This window comes from Leuciscus leuciscus (assembly GCF_965113295.1).
Source record: "Leuciscus leuciscus genome assembly, chromosome: 12".
Taxonomy (NCBI): Eukaryota; Metazoa; Chordata; class Actinopteri; order Cypriniformes; family Leuciscidae; genus Leuciscus; species Leuciscus leuciscus.
Window position 1 is genome coordinate 26,482,118 of NC_138736.1, and position 25,960 is coordinate 26,508,077.

The 25,960-nt window shown below is 38.5% G+C and overlaps 1 protein-coding gene across 1 annotated transcript; it reads left to right on the forward strand.

Annotated features, from left to right (window-relative positions):
- Nucleotides 1–5,275: 5,275 nt before the first annotated feature.
- ctnnb2 (catenin, beta 2) lies at nucleotides 5,276–22,736 on the forward strand. The gene is made up of 16 exons (XM_082186721.1): nucleotides 5,276–5,453; nucleotides 16,493–16,542; nucleotides 17,700–17,924; nucleotides 18,071–18,324; nucleotides 18,811–19,049; nucleotides 19,175–19,376; nucleotides 19,459–19,603; nucleotides 19,691–19,794; nucleotides 19,892–20,230; nucleotides 20,314–20,472; nucleotides 20,555–20,674; nucleotides 20,810–20,960; nucleotides 21,158–21,279; nucleotides 21,370–21,430; nucleotides 21,587–21,811; nucleotides 21,890–22,736. The coding sequence occupies exons 2-15, from the start codon at nucleotides 16,530–16,532 to the stop codon at nucleotides 21,790–21,792; spliced, it is 2,340 nt and encodes a 779-aa protein (XP_082042847.1). The 5' UTR covers nucleotides 5,276–5,453; nucleotides 16,493–16,529; the 3' UTR covers nucleotides 21,793–21,811; nucleotides 21,890–22,736.
- Nucleotides 22,737–25,960: the final 3,224 nt, after the last annotated feature.

The window sequence follows — 25,960 nt, forward strand, 5'->3', positions numbered from 1 at the left end:
GTTAGTTCACCCAAAAATGAAAATTCTGTCAGCAATTACTCACCCTCATGTTGTTCCAACCCTGTAAGACTTTCGTTCATTTTCTGAACACAAATTAAGATATTTTTAATGAAATCTGAGAGCTGTCTCACTCCTTCATAGGCTACTAGGTAATTGCATCTGCCAGCCCAGAAAAGTTAGTAAAGACATCGTTAAAATAGTCAACCTTAAGGTTATCAAGCGACGAGAATACTTTTTGTGTGCAAAAAAATCTAAAATTACGACTTTATTCAACTATTCATTTTCTTCTGTGTGGGCCTCTGACATGAGTTCACGAGATCGCCACGACGCATGCGTTAGAACTGAGAAGATATTCATAGAAGAAATTCATAAAAGAAAGAAGGGAATTTGGCATTAGAACAACACCAGGGTGAGTAAATGATGGATTAACTTTCATTTTAGGGTGACCTATCCTTTAAATAAAGTTTAAATTTTAAAAACATGCCATTTATCAATGCTGCGGTTCTGCAGTTGAATACTATTGTGTGGCATGGTGCATTTTTAAAACAACAAAAAAATGGCTCCAAATAGGCGATTCGCACAAAAGCACAACATTTTATGCCTCTGCATGTTTTTAAATGCTATTTTTATGTAAACATCCACTGGATGACATTTTAACCATTGCTCCGCTTTCTCAGCGTCTCACGCATGAGCACCGATGTGAACACGTTTCAAAATTGTTACCTCTTACGTTTTTAAATGCAAGAACACTCTCTGTGTGAACAAACCCCTAAGAGGCCTATAATATTATGAATCTAGTCTAGGAAAGAGTGCACATTTGTTTGTAGGCAAAATATGGATAGAGAATAATAGATAAACATAATGGAAAGAGACTGCTGAATAGAAGTATTGTAGCACCAGGCTCCTTATCCAAGCAAAATCCTGCATCCTTTTCTGGCCAAATGTCCCGCTGTTCATTTGAAGAGCTGAGATGCCAACTCAATTCTCATCTCACACATTACCAAAACTCCAGGGTTGTGTCATTTGCCGAAAAGCACAAGTAAAAAGCAATATATATATATATATATATATATATATATATATATATATATATATATATATATCCGAAGCCCTCTTTTTTTATAAAAAAAACAAAAACGCTTTTTTTCTTTTGTGCCAAGTCCTCGTACTCTTTTCATGCTGGCCACCAAACCATGCCTAATGGCTCCTGGGGAGAGGAGGCCCAGATTGCAGCGTCTTTTCCCCACAAAAAGAGCTTAGAAAACTAGGCTTAAAATTTCAGGGTGCCACCCCCGCGAACCCACCCCTCCTGGAGCGCGCATATGCCCCTTCTATCCCAGGAGAAACGAGAGATGTACTCAGAAATGGATGCGAACGTTGAAAGCAAGCAATCTCAGTCACTCTCAGATTCTCTCTTTTTTTGGCCATATACTGTAAAGCAAATTTAAATAGCAACTTGCTTTTTTATACCGCAGGTGAATATCTGGGTTAATATGCAAATCTGCCCCTTCAGGAGTGGAGGAAGTTGCATTTTATATGGGTAAGATTTAGCTTGAATTAATTTGACTATGCTAATGTTTTCCTATTGTGGGTTTGGAGTAGAAATTAATGATGAAGACATATTATTCAGGCTCATTACAGTGTTCAAGAGATGACAGTGAAAGGAATGCAGGATATACTGTCGAAACCAAGATGGCAAAATAGTTGTACTATGGTGATAATGGATACGGACAGTGTGTATGTAATGTAATGAAATGGATTATAAAGAGAGCAATTTGGTTGATTATTTTGAGTGTTTATGCAATTTTACTATCACTGTTTTTGAATGAATATTTTCAGATGGGTCAGATGCTCAAATGGAACCGGTGGCAGTAAAACCTGAAATTACTCACATTGTGTTCATTTTAGCTTGTGTTTCCCACGAGAAAAACAGCTTAATAAACAAACTAATGCATGTTTTAATTAAAATATACAAAATTGAATAAGGTTAATGCAAGGATTTGATTTTGTTAAAGAGGTAACAATGGTAAATGTGTTGATATAGTGCACTTGCATCAGGAATCCTTAGTGGGAGAATACATGACAAAAAAGGAGAGATAATACGAGAGATTTTTAATCCAAGCTGCATTTATTTGTTCATTTAAATACCCTATGTTATGTTAACAAGTGTGACACAATATTACATGAATAATATTTGAAGCAACCATACATGAGAGTTTATTTGCAGAGTATTGTCAAAGCTGTAATACGAGGCAGCCGATTCCTTACATCTGTTCGGCTATTTAAACACACACACATATACACACACACACACACACACACACACACTTTTAAGGCAAGGAGATGAGAGTTGATTGATTTTCTGCTTGGTTTAAGGTGTGCTCTGGTTTTTAAGAAGATCCCTCAAAAAAGGTGAAAGACAAACACAGTTCTGTGAAAGCAGAATAGAGTCTGCATTAAGATGACTCAAGAAGCCTTCCCTCGGTTTTTGAAAAAATGGGATATAAGGAGAAACTACCATGGGCATCAATATGAATCATTTCTCTCCCTTTATTCTATACCATCTGCAATCGATCTGTGCTTGCTAATCTTCAGTACAAAGGCCTCAGTCTCACTGATTTCCGCAGGATACACATGTCAATGTGGGACTGTGTCATTTATATTAAATAGAAAAAAGAATGTGATGAGAAAAATATCAGCCTCCTTTGATAATTGTTGTTCAATATTTCTTTAACAAACCAAATAGAGAACATTTTAAATGTATTTTTTTATTCTTTAATTTAAGACAAACAAAGTGTTTTTTACTGTTTTATTGTCACCTTATAGAAAATAAATATGTTTGCAGCAATCATAATTTTGTACTTAAAAATGAAGTTATTATTTGTCATATCATTTTATGATGGTTATTTGGTTTAGATTTACATTTCACATTTAAATGTATGTTTGATTAGGTTTTTAAAATCTTTTTCAGAGTCCAAAATTAATTTCATAATTGTCCTTTAATGCTGAAATGTTTTATGCTAAAGAAGGCAACAGATCCACTCCAAAATATTATTCCCCCTAAAACGCTCAAAGCAGAATTGTAAGATGTAATAAAATCAATATTTTTAAGGTATTGTTTTAAATCTGCCTGTGAAAGTAGGATGAAGACAGACATGACAGACAGATTCTGCAGGCCGTGATAAATGTGGCGAGGAATAAAATAAGGAACAGGAGGAGGTTATTAAAATATGACTGTTTGAGTTTTGGTTGACTACCTCACACCTGGTAGCTCTCAGCATGAACTCAAAGGGAGGTTTACCTCTTGCCAAAAGACAAAACGGGTTAGATAAAAGACAAATTGGTAGATTTCTGTTTATTCTTTTTTATTATTACAAAACTGCATGGATTTTTAAAATATAATTTACATTCTATTAGGCTATATAACAGAATCATAACAAATATTAATAAATAAAAATGGGTGGTAATGATTTCATTTTCAAAGTGAAAATCTTTTTTTTTATCATAACATCTTATTTTTATTTAAGATGAACAGGCCCATAATATAAGAGATCCTATCTCTTTTGATGTGGGTCATGGGGGTTGGCCTGATGAAAGGCATAAAGCACTTAAATTTGTTAAGGACACTCCCACCATTCAGAAACTTTGTGGCCACTGCCCAAAATGTGCATGCACAATTACCATTGGAGTGTGATACGGCACACACAAGCACTTAAACACCAATTTGGGATGTCAAATGGCTTTAATAATAAACTGATGATGTTTTGTTACAACATTTCAACATGTTTTGTTACGCCTAATTCAAGAATAATATTGTGCTAACACAAATGAAGTGTATGCATCTCAAACTGTGTGATCTGATAAATTGCATCATTCCTGAATCATGTATATGTAAACAGTGGTTAATGCTTTTTTTAAAGTTTGTATCGTCAAATTAAAATGATGAATAACATGTTTACATTTATTTATTTTTTTGTTCTCGATTTCACCTGTAGATAATGTTTAACATTTATATTAAGAGAAATTGATGCTCACTTGTCCGAAGTGCATACTGACTTTTGAATTTATAGTGACATGAATGAGGATCACACACACACACACACACACACACACACACACACACACACACACACACACACACACACACACACACGCGCGACCCTAACATCTTCAGAATACTTACTGACGAAAACCTGCTCCCCTCATCACTGTTCTCATTGACAACTGCTGTATATGTGTCAATTATATTCTGAATTAATGTGTATGTCTCATCTGGAATCTACTGCTGTATGTCTTCCTTATTGTACACCAATCATATTCAAATCATCTGACATATTTTAATTTATCGATTTTTAAACAGGATACATGAATTTAAGATAGACTTGAATTAAATTTTTTATCTTTGATCGTTACAATAAAACATTTATTTGTAATATTTACAGCATTTGTGCTTTCTTTTTGTCTTTATTTGTGTTGTGCTATTTGGATAAGAAAATATGTTGTGCTATTTTGATATGAAGTGTTAAATGCGCTTGTAAACACAAACAGTAAATCACATTATTTTTAAGCAAAACCACAAAAGGAAAAAATAAGTGTCAAAACAAACAGCAAATTTTGTAAAAAAGACTAGTTTTTTTTTTCATCCAGAATTTATGATTATTCCAGTTAAATAAAATAAAAAATGACCACAAAAAAAAAAAAATAAAAAAAAAATACAGTGACAAGACCTGAAGGGCTAGAAGATGAAGGTCCATTGCATGAGCAAAATTATTAGCCTTCAGTGTTCAGTGCTGGTTAGGTCCTATGATATAAGACATTATAGCCTAAAAGATAAACCCAGTATACAAAAAAGTTACAAACTATTTAGTAATAATACAAAAAAAAGAAAAGAAAAAAAACGATGTAACTTAAGTTAACCATCCTGCAGCAGCAGTGTTTCCTGTATCCCTAATACAAATGTTACCTTTGTATAGCTGCTCCCGACATCCCATTCAAAACACCCACATTCCAACCTAATGGACGCACCTCGCCCTTCCTGTAGCTGCTATATTACTCCGCGCATACCACATTCCTGGTGTCGACTTAAAAACATCCAGACCTCAGATAAGGTACTCTGAATATGATACAGTATTTATTGATTATCACCTGTCAACGTATACATACAATACTAATGCTTAGTTTCATACTGGACGAGCCGCTGCTGCGCCCTAGTTTGTCACGTGCGGTAGGATACATGAACTGCATTCCTTGTATAAGAGCTGCGTCTTAGCGACGCCATTTTAAGGTCTAGATTTACATCAGCGCGGAAGGTTTGCAGCACCTCTAACGCAGGAGAACAGCTACCCGTCCGGGAATTTCACCGGCTGGCTTGGCTGTTTCATTTCCTATTTGAATAACAACGCGTTGGTCATCCTTCGCCGGCCAAAAAAAGGGGTTCGTCGTTTTAATTTCAGGTAAGCTTTTTAAATGAGGATTGATTAACGTTAAACTCCAAGTAGTTTGATTGGAGGAGAGGATCTTCCCAGGTTTTTCCATGCGAGACTTGGGGTTGGATTTACCTTCCGCGACCTGGGCATATAAAAACGCTTGGTTTAGATTTTTCCTTTTTGTTTTACACTAGTTTTGGCAGGAATTTGCAGGTTTATACTCGACGCACATTTACTCTTGTGTTTGTTTACGGTAGCTTCGCAAACACTGGCTAACGTTAGCTTCATTCAGTTATATGGCTCGAGCAGCGAGCTAACAGCAAACCAGCAGATCTCAATCGATAAACTAGAATTAATAATAAATACGCGTATGATTTCACCAGGGACTCCACATGTTGTTTTTCTATGCACATATTCTACCCATTTTTTTCTTAACCACATCATGATTTTAGTTTCCTCTCCTTCAACGGTTTAATCCATGTCGTCAGGCATACCGGGGAGTTTTTAACTTAACGTTAACTTAACTAACTTGTTTTGTCTTTTGCGAATATTTTCAAATTAGTATAAACTGAGCCGATCCGTTATGTTGTAGTTTGTAAGATTAAGGTAAGTCAGTCGGGTAAAATTATGTCAGTTAGAAATGCGCTTGTTTTATCAGGTGAGAATGAAGATCCCCGTCCCGTGTTTTTATTTATTTTATTTTAAAAAATTCTTCTTTTTTTGCTCTATCGCACACCTCAATTTACGTGTATTCAGTTTGAAGAAGTGCAGTGTAAAACTTCTGAATCTCTCTAAAACTGAGATTGCTGGGCATTTTATTCAAAAGTGGATTGTTGGGTTGAATTTAACGTTAGTTATGTTAATTAAAATTGCTGTCTTGACAACCCATCCAGCAACACGTAAGTTACGTATGTGTACGTGGATATCCACGATGGACTTGTAGGGGGGGAAAGGGAGTTTTGGCTACAAGAACTATCGTGGTTTTGTCTTCAAGGTGTTGTGATGTTATAGTTGGTCACATTTCGGTGTCATCCGATAGGCAAGTTTGCGAATGGGAAACTGAGTCAAAACATTTCAGGGTTCATTGCTCTTTCTCGAAACAAAGGCACCGATGGCCGAATTCCTGCGTGCTTTTAGGAGGGGCTCGGGTTTCTCGGCTCCCAGAGCCCGGAACAGCTGTTTCACACACTTTAGTTAGACGTACCCACCTTGAGAGGCACAGCAGAACTGACCTTAGATCAGCCACCGTGCGCGTCTCCGCTGGAGGAAGTGTGGGCGGGGCTAAAGTCTATCGTGCGCTGTGGAAACTGAAGAGGTCGAAACTTTTCCACGATTGCGCGTGTGGTCGCTTTGTCTAGCGGAGAACGAATCTCGGGTTTCGTACCTGTGCGGGAAATACCCGCAGTAGTCTGTTTAAAAACAACCTCTGTTTCCCATAACACGCAGACAATGGTGGTTTTATGGAAGAACCTGTGGAAATGGTCTTTGAAAATAATTGACTGTGGATGTAGTCTTTAATGTTGCAAAAATATAGTTCTAATAGTTTTGACTCATGTTTACTTTTGTAAATTATAATCACTTTCCTCAACAAAACATAATTTAAGATAGTTTAACCAAAAATCTAAATTGTCACTTCTCACCTTCATGTTCCAAATGTGTATGATGTTGACAAAAGTAGGATGATCGGTTTCATTTTATTGAAAAGATTCAGTGAAGCTGAATGGTGGCAAAAGTTTCGGTTTATAAGCGTGCACTGCTATGTTGTTTGCCTGATTTAAAGGGTTAGTTCATCCAAAACAATGACCCATAAATTACTCTCCCTCAAGCTATCGTAGTAGGCATGACTTTCTTCTTTCAGACAGCCAAACACAATCGGAGTTAGCCTATATTAAATATCTTGGCTCTTCCAAGCTTTATAAACTCTGTGCTGCCGTCTTGACCAGGTCTCCCTGGAAGAAGAGATTGTGATATCTCAATGGGATCTTCCTGGTTAAATAAAGGCTAAATAAAATAATGGGAGTGAGTAGTACCTGAGATTGAGCTGTATTACTTATGATGGATGGATGTGTTTTTTGGGGGGGGGGGGGGGGGCTCGATTAATTGAAATTAAACCAATATCGCGATTTGGCATAGTGCGATCATAAAATCCCAAAGGCTGCGTGTGAGGGTGACCTCTGGGCTTCCATTGTGAATTTGGGCTGGTAGAAAAAAATCGATTTTTTTATTTTATTCTAAAATCGATTTTTTTTATTCCAGAATCGATATTAATTCAAATTCATTTGCTTTATTTTTGTCTTTGCTTGTAGATGAGGTTGACAGAAGTTAGCCGCTTTCATTCCAACAGAGGATGAAATGTCATCTATGAGTGTTGAGTGATGTAATATCCCAAGTGGATGAATGGAAGAGAAGTGAGACTGAAAGCACTGAAAAGCCCTTGCACCAAACTTGGTGCTTAAAATAACGTGTTTATCGATTACATTGTTTGGCCACTAAGTGACGATAAGTGACTGTTAAATTTATTTGTTATTGAATCATTTATTAAAGAGAATGTAGTATTGTATGATGCTTCTGAAATAAAATTCAGAAAGATGTGGTGATTTGTTTTTTGTAAATATGACTCAGCTTATACATGTGCAGTCTGTATAATTATATTTAACTTTTTCCCATGGTTTAGTGTAAAAAAAAATGCAATATCGAATCGCAATACTTTTAGAATAGCAATTCTTAAAAATCGCAATACATATCGTATCGGCACCCAAGTATCGTGATAGTATCGAATCGGGAGATATGTGTATCGTCCCAGCCCTAGTATGAATCAAACAGACTTGTGTTTGGTGCTCAGTTAATGCTTGCTTCATCCTATTTTGGGTAAGAAAAAAAATGGAAAAATACTTAATTGCGATTTCCAACTGAATTTGAATTGATTTTGAAGTTAACCAGGGTGTGGAAACCCGGCCCCCCACCCATCCCCCAAACAAATCGTGCAGCTGTAGTATGGATTTGCCTATTCTCACAATTAGAAATGAATTAACTTTATAGTTATAGTCTTTGAGGCTGTCAGTTTTGCCTAAAATCACCTATTTTCTGTCAAACAATAGGCTACATAGCCTAAGTGTTTGGAGCAACTTTGAAAGACCAATTTATTCATTGTATAGCTTTTTGACTAGCTAACCTAAACGTGCTTTGTTTTCACTGGCCCTGTGCAGCAGCAACATCTCTGCTTGTGTTAACCGGATACAGTGAATAAACTTTAAACAAGCCCATTAAAAGTGCTAATCAGGCAGTCTTCCGTTACTTTGAAGGTTTGGTTTCCAAATCCGTCCCATAATAACACAGTGATTCGTCTGCACGTCCGCCTCCCGTGCGTCTGTGTGGAATGCTGACTGGTGCCGCAAGGAAAACCCTGTGAGTTTGCGTCTGACTTCTTTCTGTGTTTATTGTCTGGTAAATTAATTCCAGGTCTGTCTCACCACTGTGGATGATGATGCATTTTGCATAAACTATTACAGCTACCTCTATTTGCTCTTGAATCAAACCATCTCCCTTCACACGCACCCTTAAAAAGCCTAATTTATTAACATTGGCACGGCTTCACAGCACTGTTTTTCCCGCTAGCAGGGTCTTTCAGTGCATGCCTGTATTTGAAATGCTGTATCTTGTGTCATGCAGACATACACAGACAGGAGGGGAATGTCCAGTGCTGACTCCAGGATGTTGTCATAAGGTTTCCCATTAATGCCTGTATGTGAAAGCAGCTCTTGTGTTGATGTTATATTTGAGGTCATTCAAATTCTGCTACACTAGTGCTATAGATTGGTGTATGTACCATGTTGTTTTCTTTTTTTTCTTTTGTGGCTGGGTGAAGGATAACATTGTGATTCTACAGCTTCCCCATCATTAAGAGCTGTTCTCACTCAGCCTTATGTTCTCAGACAGCCTGGATACTCACCCAGCTGAGAACCAGCACTTAACCTAGTTGCACAGGTTTGCAATTTAGCTGAAGAGATCTGGAGTGCATGTGACTTGAGCAGTGTTCTCATTCAGTCTCTCTTCGCCCATGACCATGGAACAGCTGTAGAAGTTCAGTTCTTTTGACTGTTCAATTGGGATACCTGCAACGTCCTCAAATGTCAGATTTCTACATTATACATAACGGTATAGGCTATTGGTATGCAGATATATCACCAACAAATGGTTTCAAGACTGTAAAAGCATTTGTTCAACAAAAAACAGGTTTTCTTTCATTTAACGGTCATTTTAACTGATAATTGATTGTTTAATACTGAGAAACCGTGATATTTTCTGAGACTATCATACCATGAAAATCTCATACTGTTAACAACCCTAGGTTAGGGATGGGCATTTTTGTTAATTTGATTTCATGTACTGATAGGTCTCAAACAAGTAGGCCTACTTGGGGGCAGGATGGGGTGTGTCCGATAATGTTGATATTTTAAGTAAAACCGTTACGAAACTTAATGTTGACAAATAAAAATGTCTATCAAAATATGAAAATGACTAGAAAAATAACACTGCTGCTAGATTATCAAAAATGCATCAATGTTTTTGAAAAAGAAACCTCTCTAAAAGGAATAGCTGCATCAGGTGAAGTTAAAGAGTGAATGAACACCAGTAAACTGAGACCCGTTCTATAAGATACATTCTACATGATGTTAATCAGATTTCCATACACACAACATAGGCTAAACATTACTTTACCACCGTCTTCACAAAAGGGCGCAAAGCATGCAAGTGAACTTGGCCCAAGTTAAGTGCTAGCCAGAAAGTGTTACTCTTCCTGTAACAGCGTGCTGAAATTCACATTCTATGGAGTTGTCATTATAATGGTATGTAGCCAAAATGGCAGATTGGTGCTGCACATCTTGCACTCAGCTGTATTTTCATCTACTTTATAAAGTGATTCTAGACATCCCTGCACATTTTCGAAGCCATGATAAACTGTTTTAATTAATACTGTTTAAAAATGGCATCACAGTGTTATGGATTATTAATATTAATGTTTTGAAAGAAACATCCGAGAAGAATGACTCTTCTTCAATAGTCAATGTTGGGCATTTGCTGTTTGAGCTGATGCTGAAGAATGAATGAATAAACAACGGTAAACTGAAATGCTTTGATAGCGGTAATATTACACCTTACATCTGCACAAATGTACATGAATGCGCATGTGTAACTACAAATTCCTGTTACTTCCTGTAACAACAACGCTGAAACACTGGCAACTAAAGCACAAAGAACTTGCAACATTCCATTACAATAGTGTTCTCATTATAATGTTATGTATATGACAGATTGGCACTGTACATCTTGCATTTAACTATTTTTATGATTCCAGGCGTCACTGTGCGCTTTCAAATCCATGGTTTACTTTATTTTGCCGGTCTGGACAGAAAGCTGTCCTAACGCTAACCAATCAGACCTCAGGTACTGCCCAAAATGCTGCAATAACCAAGCAGAAAAACAAAATAAATTTTTACCCTGCGATCATCGTTTTCATGATCAATCGTCGAGGTCACGTCCAAATACTCATGCACATCCCTAATAGTGGTAGACTGTTCTTTGTTCTTTGTGCGTTCATTCAATATTTCAGTGAATTTGATGTGAAGGTTGCCAAGGTTTCTCAGATCAGAAAGTTATACACACATTTGCACAGGGATGCACCAAAATTAGAATTTTAAATTAGCTTATTTTTAATTATATTAATATTCAACTTTTTAATGATTCAATAATGTTAGATACTGAATTTCAAAAACAGCATATATTAACTTTTTTATTTTGCATTCCTCCTGAGAAACTGTCACAGATTTAAAAATAAATCCTTAGACCATTCTAATGATTTAGTCATAGTCTGCCTGCATGTAAACGGGTAACCATGCAGGTTTTTAGTAAAATAATTTCTGTCATTTAAGAATAAATACAAGACAATACTTGTATGAAAGTGTTATTTCAATGGTAATTATTGTTTAATGCTTTTATTTAGCAATAATTTATTATTATTATTATTATTATTATTAGTCATATTTTATAAAGGCGCATTTAACCAGAAAAATCACAATTAGACTTTCCCCAAATCGTGCAGTCCTAAGTTCTTCTCTCCGCTGCGGCTGTCTGTCGTTCTTCATTTAAATGGTGCCTCGCGTTCGGTTACAAAAGTCAGCACAGTAAGACGTTCTCCAAGATCATTCAATATTCCCATCATTATACACTTGATTTGTAAATAAAGGTCTTTGTTTTTTTTTATCTTTCTGGAGTTTATTGCCGTTTCTAAATCATGTTCCTTGTGTCGGGCTGTCTGTTAAGCCTGGAACACACCAAGCCGGCACTGACGAAAGTTGTCTGTCTCTGTTGTCTGTCTCTGTTGTCGCCTGCGTTGGGGGAAAAAAGCTGCTCTTGAACGCACAGAGGACTACAGGCGACTGTCAGCTAGAATGCGTGTTCTGCGCCTGCGTGTAAATGGGACAACTGTCTAACATTGATGTAACATTAGAACAGCCTTCTATCTGTACTACTTTGCTCGCTGTTTTGCTATTCTCATGCACTGACTCGTTCACTAAGCTGAACAGCCAATCAGAGTTCTCTCTCACCGACGGCCCGACGCCGATTCAACATGTCGAATCAGTGCGGAACACACTGCGAAAACTTAGTCGGCCAACACACAAACTGCCCGATGGCCGACCGTCGGATTGGTGTGTTCTAGGGCTGCATCTAACGATTATTTTTGTTGTCGATTAATCTACCGATTATTTCTTCGATTAGTCGACTAATCTAGCGATTATTTTTCCGATTAATCTAATGCTTATTTTTGGGATTAGCTGATTTATGCATTGGCAAACTTTCCAATAAATAAGTACAACAATATATCAGCTGTATTTTGAAGAGGGTAGTGCATCTGTATATTATTTTAACATGAAATCTATAAATGATGACACAAATTGTATTTCAGAAAGGGTAATTGTCATTTTATTATGAAATAGGCCTATGCGAACAGGAAGCATTTTTAACTTTATTTTTAACTAATGGTACTATTTCATAAAATGTAAGATACACAGGCCTATTTAGGAAATGTGTTTACTATAGTCTGTTATTAATTACCGTAGTGGGAGTATGATTTACTCTAACTTGTCCGAAAATGCACTTGTGTTTATCTGCAAAAAGGTTCACATACACTAGATTGCAGCCTAGGCTACTGTTAAATATAATGTTAGTCGTTTGTTTTTAAAGTCTACATTAGACATCTGCGCGGGACGGATTTCTCCCTTAATAATTCCTAAAAAGCTGACATCTCAGTTCATCGTGATCTCACAAATCTTGGTTATTATAAATGAAACTGGCTGCACAATGAATCTTTCATAATATCTACACTTTGTTTGCTATAATCAAAGGATTTGCCAGTATGCAGAATTCAGCACTGAACAAAAAGTCCATTTTGAGCGGTGAGGGGATTCTATCTTAAATGCATCTGATTGCCGTTCAAGAAATCAACACATATGTCTGTGATTGGCTACATTGTTCAACGCTGCAAACATGTTATAAATGGATAGAGACTCTGGCCTGTAAATCGTTTCTATTTTGTTTTAGATGTTCTTGCTGCTTTTGTGCAACAGATGAATGACAATTTATTCGTTTTTAGATGTTCAATTTATAGATAATTCTATTTTGCGGGAGTCCTGCAAATCGTTTTATTCTCCCGCAACCAGCACACACACGAGTGCATTACCGTCCGCAATCGGCCATCAGATCTATATTCCCGCGCCGCACTCGGCCATCAGATCGTGGGTCCCGCGGGAGTGCAGGTCTCTAGTCTACATGTGCATACACAACTTTTAAAAACTGTCAAATGCACTGAAAGCTTCGTTAACAGATTTAAGTTTAAGTTATAAATTAAAGTCCATTTTATCGTCGCCGAATGGGGCATAGTTTGCATAGTGAACAAAGCACCTTTCTGTTCGGCCGTAGTTTAAAGTATTCCCATATTTCGGATGATCGTGTTCTGTCATTTTCACCATGAGAGGGAGCAGAAGCCGCCATTACTCGATATTTAAACGTAAATAATTCATGTGACGCGTCGACGCATTTCATGCGTGTCGACGTATTTTCATAGTCGACGTAATCGATGACGTCGACGCGTCGTTGCGGCCCTAGTGTGTTCCAGGCCTTAGATCACAACCCTGGACTATGAATTGTTCTACGTGCAAAAACTGAAACAGATGTAATTGAAATTTTAAAACTTATAATAAAAGACTCAAACTGTTGCATAAATAGAAAACGCTACGCATCAATATCTCTTCCCTGTGTTCTTTGAACTTTAATGCGAAGAGCTGTGCACTTTGACTCTGTTCCTTAGCGCATCATTCTGCTCATGGACTGCCCATCATTTTTGGTATCAGGTTCAGATCAGTACTGAATAAATTGTATCGGTGCATCCCTATTTAATATACTTATGGTAGTTAGTACATTTATGATAATTTTCACATTTAAGTGCATAATAATGCATATATTTATTTTAGTTAGTCATTGACCCCTAAATTTAGTGATTTTTGGAATGTTTAATATGGAGTTAAATGCACTGTTCATATTGCATGCAGTCTTTCACTGATCTCCCCTGCCACATGATGCTCTTCCTTTCCATGGCACCAAATCAGTGCTTAGATGACGCTTGCTTGCGGTTGGATTAACCACATTGATTGTTGCTGAATGTCTAGTTTAGTTGGAAATGAAGCTGTCGGTTTCTTGCCATGTTGTAGCCTACTTTTGCATTTAACCCTGATATCATGACGCATATCAGATATTTTAAAGCCTGCAAGATGTGAGAGCTGATGTTCTTCACTGCAGCAGGAAGCCAGATTGTCAACGTGTCAGTTTCCAATGCTTGTCCGCTTCCTTGATGCTATGTGAAAATGTCTGCTATTAACTATTAAGGCTATTCACTAACCTGTTTATACAGAAGTTTAATCTGACGCTGATTTATACTTAAGGATGTTTTAGACCTATTTTATTCGTTTCTTTTCTTTGAGCTGAGGAGGGATGTTAGACTCATTTCATTGGTTTAATTGCTGTTTGGCGCGTTGACTCGTGCAGGAAGGAAGACTGGCCCTGAACAGACGTGAGCAGTTTCCTATGGAAATATAACTTGAACTCTCTGGTTTGAGGCCAGTGTGAGGAAACTTTTCACATTCTGAATGCTTGACTGCTTTCCTTTCGTTGCGGCATCTTTTCATGCTAAAAATGTCCTTCCCCATGAACTGGCATCACTAGCCTGACGCTCTGCGCAAAACTAAGGTTTACAGAGGTCATTACAGCACTGTGACTTAACTTCAAACACTTGCATCAACTGTAGTAAATGCATAACCTACTGTTTGTAAATATGATTTAAACACTACCATTTAAAAGTTTGTGGTCAGTAAGATATTTTATACATATGATTTTTGAAAGGTTTTTACGTTATATAATGTTGCCGTTATTTGCACGCTTGAGTATCTTGCAAATAAGGTTGCATTTTTAGACTGTTTCCCTGTCCCAAATGGCACTTTATATGCACGTTTGGTCTTGTGGACTACAATGGCTGTCGCGTCCGCTAAGTCCAGGAGACCGTAGGGTGTCCCACTTGTCATTTTAGGTTTCAGGGTGCTCGCGAACACCCCCTTTGCTGTCAATATGTGCCCTTGATGCACACTTTTGCAGAGCCGCACTGAAGCGAGCTCCTCAGCAGATTTCTTCCCGACAGTCAAAGCTGCGTTATGTCACAAAAGTGCAGACCCGTAGGAAGAACTCAAGTGTTTAGGGTGCCATTTGGGACAGGGACAGTGTTTACAGTTAAAAATTGTCCAACTTTTCTTTAATAACCTGTCTTGAGTTCCCTGCATTGTTCCATTCTGTTGCACTCCATTCAGCTGCTTTTAACTTTTAAACATAATGTCTTGTGTGAGTACCCATTAAGGGTGTACTGGAGATTAGTGTTAGTTTTGTCAGCTTTTTTTTTTAAATATAGGCTTGGTCTTAGTTCTGTGTGAAATGTACCTTTTTAGTTTTGATCATATTTAGTAATAAATCAGAGAATGTCAACCCATACTCATGGTTCTCGCTTAGTTTCCTGATTTACTGTAGGCTGTTTATCATATAGGCCTACTGGTAAAACAAGAAACTTAAAATAGTTAAAAATGGTAATTCCTAGTAATCCAATAATTGCAAGTTACTTTAATGTTTTAAAACAACAGCAAAAGACTTTATGGTCACACAGACTATAACATATATTCAGCATCCACCATCCATTTTTTTTTATGATTTAGGTGACTTGTCAAGTTATTTATTGCATGTTGATGGTCACATTTATTTAATGACATTGGTGTCATCACTTCATCGTAACCACATTAAGGACACAATCTCTTGCTAGTTATAGTATCTGTTTCTGTAGTGATCTAAACCAGGTTGAAGATTTTCAGCTTGAGTCGCCTATAAATGAATGGCTGACTATTTATAACCTAAAAATTTCAACAATAAAATTGTCAAAGAAAACATACTTAATGCTTTTCTTGTTAGTTGGGTCTAACTATCCTAGAATAATAGTCTGCAACCTATATTCAAATTTGCCACCCTAGCAGGGTACATTTGATTTCATTAGGTTAAGATCCTAATAAGCAACAGTGTTTATTTCATGTCCTCTGGCTCTTTATAATCACATAATTTGTGATGCTTTATGCTGTATTGTTCTCATCAGCTTTGGATGAATGAAGCTGACTAACCCTCTCAGCGTGTTTTTACTGGTATTGCCAAGATGACTCACCGTCCCGTCTCCTACTCTCGACTTCTCGCGTGACACCCTACAGTCTAAATGAGGGGAGTTTCCCAACCATTTACACTACCTTTAGGGTCTGAAATGTAGTTTGAAGCCTCTTTCTCGCTTGTAAAAAAGCAGCTGGTGTCTGAGGGGAATAGCCAAATGTTACTGCTAGTTTGTAAAATGGAGCATCTTCTTGACCTTTTAAATGCTTGACCTGTTATGTAGTTTTATTCCTATCCTAATTGGCTTTTCTTTTTCTTGTCTACAGGTTTGGAAGTCGCTCAGGCTGAGGGATTGACACAACGATGGCTACCCAGTGTGAGTAATTTTCCAAAGTAACCAGTCAGTTTCAGCATGCTTGCCCGATGACTGTTTCTTGACGCAGACACACAAACACAGATAAGCTGATAAAGAACTGGTTTATTTACTTGATGATTTCAGTTAGCCTAACCCTCAGAGAGCCAATATATCAAACACAAAGTAAATGCCCCTTTTTATTAAATGTACTAATTGTATCAAATTTAATGATAGCATTCAAATGCAAAATTCTAAACTTAATTTTTTTTACTTCTGTCATAGGACAACTATGCAAATATAACATACAGCAAATAACAAATAAAAAATTTAACTTAAAGGTTAATATGTATTTACTGTTATGTTGCAAGTTTTTCTACCTAAATGAATTGTAGTTCTGCTTTGCAGGTATGGCAAGTAGCATAAAAATGCAATTTCACATACTCCACTGCCAGTTCAGTGAGATGTAAGGCTATTGTGTGCTCCTGAATCTTTAGTGTAGTAGGGCTGTCAAAATGGTCTAAATTCGAATTTGTGCTTAAATTACTAATATTTCAATTATTCAAATTTAAAAGGCATAATTTCAGGCACAATGAGCAAAATATGAATGCACTGCAAAGCAAGGAAAAACATAAGGAAAATAGTCAAAACAAAGACTCCCTGTAAAAAATTGTTTTATAACATTTAAGTTGGATATAATTTCATAAAGTTTTGTCTCGACATGTTTTTAAGTCTAACTTTTTCACTTTACATGGCTTTCTAGACATGCGGCTGTCATGTGTGAAACGAGTGCAACGGTTAAAGATGTCCGTCTAGCGCATGCTTACATGAAAAGAATGGAAAAGCACCACTCTGTGAATGGCTTGGTTGTGGTTTTGACGTAACCAGTATCTTTGCTGCATGGAGCTTCTCTATTTCTGCAATATTTTGAATGAACAATGCAGCGCCACATCTAGTCTAGGCTAACAAAAACATTAAAATGCAACAACGACTCTTACATCGTTTTGCATGATGCTCACCTACATTTTTTTTTTTTTTTTTTTACATTTATAAATTTGACACATTCTAAATTTGTATTTTAATTTGACAGTCCTATAGTGTAGCAGAGGACTGCTGAGGAGAACCCATCTAAAAATCTATGTGGAACATTAAATTTATGTTTTTATATTGATCTCCTGTAGCTGACCTTATGGAGCTTGATATGGCCATGGAGCAGGATCGTAAAGTTGCTGTGAGTCACTGGCAACAGCAGTCCTACCTGGATTCAGGTATTCACTCTGGGGCCACCACCACAGCGCCATCTCTCTCAGGCAAAGGCAACCCTGAAGAGGAGGATCTGGACAACCAGGTGCTCTATGAGTGGGAGCAGGGCTTCAACCAGCCCTTCACACCTGAGCAGGTGACGGGTATGTGGCTGTATTTGCTTCCAACACCCTATGATTCCTGTATTAGTCTAAAAATAAATATGGAAGCCCTTCTGCCTGGATATTTTCAGTCTTGCCATTTTCCTACCTGCCTCCTGTCTGGCTAAATCACAAACTTCCTCTCTTAGACTTGGATGGGCAGTATGCCATGACCCGTGCACAGCGTGTCCGTGCAGCCATGTTTCCTGAGACTCTTGATGAGGGCATGCAGATCGCTTCTACCCAGTTTAACTCTGCCCACCCTACCAACGTGCAGCGGCTGGCTGAGCCTTCCCAAATGCTCAAACATGCTGTTGTCAATCTCATTAACTACCAGGATGATGCTGAACTGGCCACCAGAGCCATTCCTGAGCTCACCAAACTTCTCAATGATGAGGACCAGGTTAGGAATGTTCCAATACTTAATGTTTGTTTCCTAAGGTGTTAAGCTGTCAGAATTGCAATTTCTTTTGACAGGACATTTCTGCTCCTGGGAATGTTTATTTGCAGCTGAAGCTAAAAATGGAAGCTCTTTGCAAGAGCCTTCATTAAGATTATTTTTAGCCATATAGTGAAAATTTGAAGCAGTGACAATGCTTTCTGAATCACCTGAAGTTTTGCTTTTGGATGTTGTCGTTGTCAATTTCATAAGGTAATGTTTGCCTATTTGTGGAAGTGAGGTTGGAAGAGCGAGTCACTAGTTTGAGGTGACCCTTGAAAGTTTTGCATTTGACAAGCAAATTAGTCACTTCAATCCAGGTTTTTCTGGTTGATCAGTGTCTGCAGTTGTTCTATTGAAGCTCACTGATAAATGACAAGTTGCCAAATTCCAGTAGTTTCAAATTCACTCCATCTCGATAACCCTTAAACACTCACACTTGCTGTCCAGGTGGTGGTGAACAAAGCCGCAGTGATGGTGCACCAGCTCTCCAAGAAAGAGGCCTCTCGCCACGCCATTATGCGCTCCCCCCAGATGGTGTCGGCCATTGTGAGGACCATGCAGAACACCAATGACGTGGAGACTGCCCGTTGCACTGCCGGCACCTTGCACAACCTGTCCCACCACAGAGAGGGTCTTCTCGCCATCTTTAAGTCAGGAGGAATCCCTGCACTCGTCAAAATGCTGGGGTAAGAGCAAAGGCGCCAGGTTTTAGAGAGCCTTGAGTAGAGATCCATGGAAACTTCTGAGACTCTGAAGATCCTAAACAAAGGCACTAAGTCTTGAGATTTTGATTACATGATTGTGTTTCCAGGTCCCCTGTGGACAGTGTGCTGTTCTATGCCATCACAACCCTGCACAACCTCCTACTCCATCAGGAAGGTGCTAAAATGGCTGTCCGTCTAGCTGGAGGACTTCAGAAGATGGTGGCCCTACTCAACAAAACTAACGTCAAATTCCTCGCCATCACCACAGACTGCTTACAGATCCTGGCATATGGCAACCAGGAGAGCAAGGCAAGTACTGCATTGGTCTTGCTAAATGGGGAATAAAAGTACACATTTATTTATGCTCTTATCTAAACTCTTACCGCCACAGTTGATCATCCTGGCCAGTGGAGGACCTCAGGCTCTGGTCAACATCATGAGAACATACACGTATGAGAAACTGCTCTGGACCACAAGTCGTGTGCTCAAAGTGTTATCCGTCTGCTCCAGCAACAAACCTGCCATTGTCGAGGCTGGTACGTACTTGCCTGCTTGTGCCAGTAAAGTGTTCATTCATGCGTGTGATGTCAGTGTCTCATCTTTTGCTTCCTTGTGTGGTTCAGGTGGTATGCAGGCTCTCGGCCTTCACTTGACAGATCCCAGTCAGCGTCTGGTTCAAAACTGCCTCTGGACCCTCAGAAACTTGTCAGATGCTGCCACAAAGCAGGTACATGCTTGGACTGAAGCGCTAACTAAATGTTTAGACAAGTTTATGGAACTGCTGGCACCTATTTTTAAATTTCCCATTTTCTCATGGGTTGTAGGAAGGGATGGAAGGACTTCTTGGCACTCTAGTTCAGCTTCTTGCTTCTGATGACATCAATGTGGTCACCTGTGCTGCCGGCATACTATCCAACCTCACATGTAACAACTACAAGAATAAGATGATGGTTTGCCAAGTTGGTGGAATTGAGGCCCTGGTCCGCACAGTTCTCAGGGCTGGTGACAGAGAGGACATCACTGAGCCTGCCGTATGCGCTCTACGCCATCTTACCTCCAGACACCAAGATGCTGAGATGGCCCAGAATGCTGTGCGTCTTCACTATGGCCTACCTGTAGTGGTCAAACTGCTGCACCCACCCTCACACTGGCCGTTAATTAAGGTGAGTGTGCTAGAAAGTGTCTAGTTTTTCTGCATTTTCTGAAATGATTGCACATTCTAACAAGTCTTTCCACATCCTCGTAGGCCACGGTCGGTCTGATCCGTAATCTGGCACTATGCCCAGCCAATCATGCACCACTCCGTGAGCAGGGTGCAATTCCTCGATTGGTCCAACTGCTGGTGAGGGCACACCAGGACACCCAGAGACGCACTTCAATGGGTGGCACACAGCAACAGTTTGTGGTGAGTTGTTGTATTTTTTTTGTGTAATAGTGGGAAATACAAACAAATGTTTTATACTAATTGTCTGATTTGTAATATTCAGGAGGGAGTTCGTATGGAGGAGATTGTGGAAGGCTGCACTGGAGCACTTCACATCCTGGCCAGAGATGTGCACAACAGAATCGTCATCAGGGGGCTCAACACCATCCCCTTATTTGTACAAGTATGACTTGACTTGCTCATTGTCTTCATGTGCACACATTCACCACCTAATTACTTCCCTATAAAATCAACATGCAAGATGGCTGCCATCTTTAATCTAGTAAACCCTGTGATTTTTGTTTCTCTTGCTCTGTAGCTGCTTTATTCGCCCATTGAGAATATCCAGCGAGTAGCAGCAGGAGTGTTGTGTGAGCTGGCTCAGGATAAGGAGGCGGCAGAGGCCATTGAAGCAGAAGGAGCCACTGCTCCTCTCACAGAGCTGTTACACTCCAGAAATGAGGGAGTGGGTGAGTGACTGCCCCCCTATTGACTGTCAAATACTGTACATTACAGCAAATAAAAAACGCATTTTATATCCGTGGTGCATCTTTTACAATTTCTTTCTTTGTTGTGGATTGTGCTACCAGCTAAAGGGTGGAAGGGGTCTAAGACACAAAAGCTTTCCATTTAATCTAGACTCTGTCATGTACTTTTCTCTATATAGCCACATATGCCGCAGCAGTGCTGTTCCGCATGTCTGAGGATAAGCCTCAGGACTACAAGAAACGTCTTTCTGTGGAACTTACTAGCTCTCTTTTCAGAACGGAGCCCATGTCCTGGAATGAGGTACGAACTTTCATCTGCACACTGGAGAAATGGTCTTAATCACTCTATAAATCCATGTTTATAGACTTTTATTTTTCTATGTTGTCTTAGACTGGTGACCTAGGTCTTGATATTGGTGCTCAGGGAGAGCCTCTTGGATACAGACCGGATGGTAAGACATTTTTCATGGCACTTTATTTAAACGTATATTTTAATTTAATAAAAACAATCTGCAGATGTAATCGTTAAATTTATAATTTTTTTTAATGTAAATGATTTTGATCTGAACACATTTACACTACTCATGGTTTTCTCGTATCCCTTTTAGACCCCAGCTATCGTTCTTTCCACTCTGGCTATGGTCAGGATGGTCTCGGTATGGATGGCATGCTGGAGCATGAGATGGGAGGCCACCATCCTGGAGCAGAGTACCCAGTAGAGGGACTGCCCGACTTGGGCCATGCTCAGGACCTGATGGATGGCCTTCCCCCTACAGACTCCAATCAGCTGGCGTGGTTTGACACGGACCTCTAATGGTCTAAAAGTATTGAAGGTAAGATGACTTTCAAAAACTCATTGCATTCTGCTTACATTTTAATATAAATGTTAATGTACTTCTGTTTTTCCACAGATGTATGTTGAATGAATCTGCATTGTGAATTGAAGAGTCGTGGAAGGTTTGCAAGAGGGTGGGCCAGTGTTTCAGAAAGTGCCTGACGCACAACACACTTGTCACAGACGAAAGGGAGATGTCTAACAGGAAATTTTGGATGTCGGTCTCCTTAATTGCTATGACCCCTTTTTTATTTTTGCCCAGGATGGAAAAGTGCAAGTACAAGAGGGATTGTGATGTGGATACTGACGAGTGCACATGAAAAGGATCTTTTATGATGGAACTCTTTTATCTTTTTTTTTTCTTTTTTTTTTTACCTTTTCATGGTACTGACCCCTAGCTTGGTTTTAAACCTGGCACATTTTTTTTTCTGCCATACATTCTGTATTCAATATTTTCTTTTTTTCTTTTCTCTTTTTTAAAATGTCTTCTATAGTGTTAAGTTGTAGTGGACTTGCCTCATTGGTTTCTGGATCTTTATCACATGCTAGTAAACAACACTAATCTCAGTTTCTATGTAATCTGACTGAAAGTGTAACAATGTGTAGCTTTTTATATGATCAATTAAAATGGTGGTTGTTGGGAGTTCAAAAAAATTATATGCATTCTTACAAAATGCTTAATGTTAAGCAAGGAGAAGCAGTTTTCAATGTCACGATTGTTCCAAAAAGGGTGTGGGTGCAGCGTGGGTGGGGGGGGTGGGGGATGTAGATTGGGTTTATGAGGTATACACAGAGACAGAAATCTTTTCTATGCTATCTGGAGGTAACTCTCTATTGAAGCAATGTCATTGTTAGCCTGTGTGGCTCTTTTTTTGGGAACATGGATAATGACATGGCTAATCAATAAAAGACTTTTATTCCAATTGTGTTTGTGTGATTACATAAATGTATAAGGCACTTATTTTGAATTTTAAAACATGTTTAGGTCACATTACTACACCATTCAATGTTAATTCTAATGCACCTTCCTTGCCCTCAAAGTGCTAATGCAAGAATATTTTAATTGCTCTAAAAATACGTGTATGTGTGTATATATATATAAAATGCTTTGTGCCCTGTCTTGTTCTTAAAGGCAGGCTATTTTATTTTTCTTAGTTTTTGTTATTCTGGTTGAAACTCTTCACATCCTGATACCAATCAATAATAGAAGTGGCCGATCCAAATGCAATGATAATGTCTTACCTGACTGTCAACCTGTGTATTTGCATACCTCTGCGCACACATCAGCTTGTTCCATAAGGCCATGCAGAGTTATAGGCTGTGTCCCAATTCGCAGACTGCATCCACCAGCATGCCTTTGAAGGACTTTTTTTGAAAGTTATATTAGTGTCTGAAAACAAAACCGGGATCACAAACTGTCTAAATATGTTCAGTAGTCCATTTCTGTATAATAGAGTATAAACTATATATAATATCTTAGTAAGATGTCAACATTTGAACTGCTTTAAAGAGTTTTTTTTACATTTGTATCATAAGATATTTAAGTGGAAACCCAATACTTGTTTAAAAGTGTAATTTGTCAATTTCTCTCAAAATATTGTGTCATCACTGGTGCGCAATGAATTCGGGGGTAGGCAAGGCCACGAAGGATCCATCTGTTTTATCCATTTCACGAGAACCAAAGGACGCATTTGGAGTCCACATTTGAAGGAGCCTTTGAATTGGGACAGCCTTCGTCGCACTGCGGTGACGCAATTGGCCTTCGAAGGATGCAGCCTCTGAATTGGGAGGCAGCATTCATCAAACTGTCACCAAGCACTGCAAACAAACAGCAGCCACCTTTTACAGTTTTCCTGAATCAAAACAAACTTATGCTGCGTTCATGCCATGATTTGCATTTCACTGGCAACATTATCAACGCTGAAATGAATCTGCAGGTGGTACAAGTCTGAGCTCTAAGTCACATTCATTAATATTGTTATTCTTATGTGCTTTGAGACATGAAGTAATTTAACGTTGTCTCTCGTGACGCTTTGCAGAATCTGCTCTGGGGGTTATTCCAGAAAGCAGGTTATGTGTTAAGGCTTATGTGTTAAGCAAGCGGATAACCTCAACACTCGGTTCCAAAAACGGAGGTAACTTTAGGGTAAGTAGCCATAGCACAAGGTAATATATGTCTATATTCTATGCTAATGTATTTCTATAATAATAATAAAAAAAACATACCTTTATACCTTTCAAGCAATGTGGAAGCAATATGACTATACAAAAAATAAACATTATCTTTGCAAGCACAGACTGTTATTTAGTTAATCAGTCTTTATTTTTAATATATAATTAGCATCAAACAAACAATAGGCTATATTCACAATATAGTTAATATTCACAGTGATTAAAGATTATTAAACGAAAAGATTGAAAAATGATTGTACAACCATTAAATAGGTGGCGATATGCACTAAATATATAAATCACCAATAAACAAAAGAAGAAGAAAGAAGTACGGCGCGCTTTTACCAGAGTTTGGCTGCGTCCAAAAACTCATAAATGCTGCCTTCGGAGGACACATTCCAAGGTTGGAAGGCATCAAGGCACGTCCTAATGCAATGTTAGTGGAGATGGTGGTCTAGTGGGTTAAACCACTGAACTGGTAAATCGGAGGTTGCTGGTTTGATCCCAGCAATCACCACCAGTGTGTCCTTGAGCAAGACACTTTACTCCACGTTGCTCCAGGGGGATAGTGCACTGTAAGTCGCTTTGGATAAAAGCGTCTGCCAAATGCATAAATGTAAATGTTAGTTTCACTTCCTATCTCCTGAAATACCTTCATCTGATCGATTTTTGAAGGCACCATAGATGTATCCTTCGCTGCCTTTGATATCCCACAATCCTGTGCTTTCCATTCTGTGACAGCTGAGCTAGAAAAATAAAGATGGCGTCTGAAAGTTGTGGCTGGTCGTCAGTTTGTGAGAAATTATTATTGTAGTAACTATTGTACTATTGTATCATTAAATATTCTCTTAGTTTTCACCAAAGCTTGCTCTATTTTGCTGTTATGATGCCTCAGAATTCTGTCCGAAATCAGTTTTGTGAGGTACCTTTGTGCATAAATGCTGCCTGCAAAGTCATTGCCTGATAGGGCAGTGAGGCAACAAATCAGCTGCCTAAGTTTTCGGACTCAGCCATGGTCTTATTATAGAGTCGAGCAGATATGACGTCATTTTGTAGGCCAATCAGCAGTTAGCATAACACTGAACTCCCCTCAACAAAACCCATTAGGATTTTTCCATAGGCTTTTGGATTATCACAACAACAACAAAACAAGCTCTGTGATCAACAAAAGTTTTATGATACTTACACGTTTTGTCTATCAAGATTATTTTCACAGATGAACAGCTTTTATGAATTTGAAGCCTAAAGGCCCGTTCACATAAGGACATAAGGATAACTATAAAGATAATGTAAGCCCGTCTAAATTGGTCCAATAGCGGTATCCGATAGAACGGGTGAAGGTCCCTGCGTGTTACTGTCTTTCCTTTCACGCGACACAAGAAGATTAAATTAAATACATTTTCTCATATGTATTACCTCGTTATTTCAACTGACTCCATAAATGAAAAAGGTTTTAATGATATCTGAGCATCATTAAAGAAACCGTATGTAAGAAATGTATTTCAATTAATCATAAAATGGCCCTGATATGTCACTAGACATTAAGAAATCATGTTCATTTCAAATACTTATATCACTGACAACAGTAGTCCGGCCAGGATATTGTCATTTAAAAGTGAAGTTGCAGCCCTCAACTGATGTTGATGTTGTCATGTTGTGTTTTGGCCTGATGCTCCACCCTCCACCTATCTACCAATCACAAAGTCAGTAGTGTTTCGGCATCCGGGTTGCCAGCTCTGCTCTAGTTACCACAGCTGCAGCTACAAACGTGTCGGATTAAAAAAAAGACTATCTGGCAACCTCGAGTCAGGGGGGAGGGGGAGGGGATACACCGCTCTACAGTAATTTGAAAGTGATTGCAGTACCAGTTTTGGCCACAATCTTACATACGGTTCCTTTAAATGTGAGCGAATGTTTGATTATTCCTTTTAACGCTTTACTTATATTTTACCAGTTCATATTAGGATGCTATGTC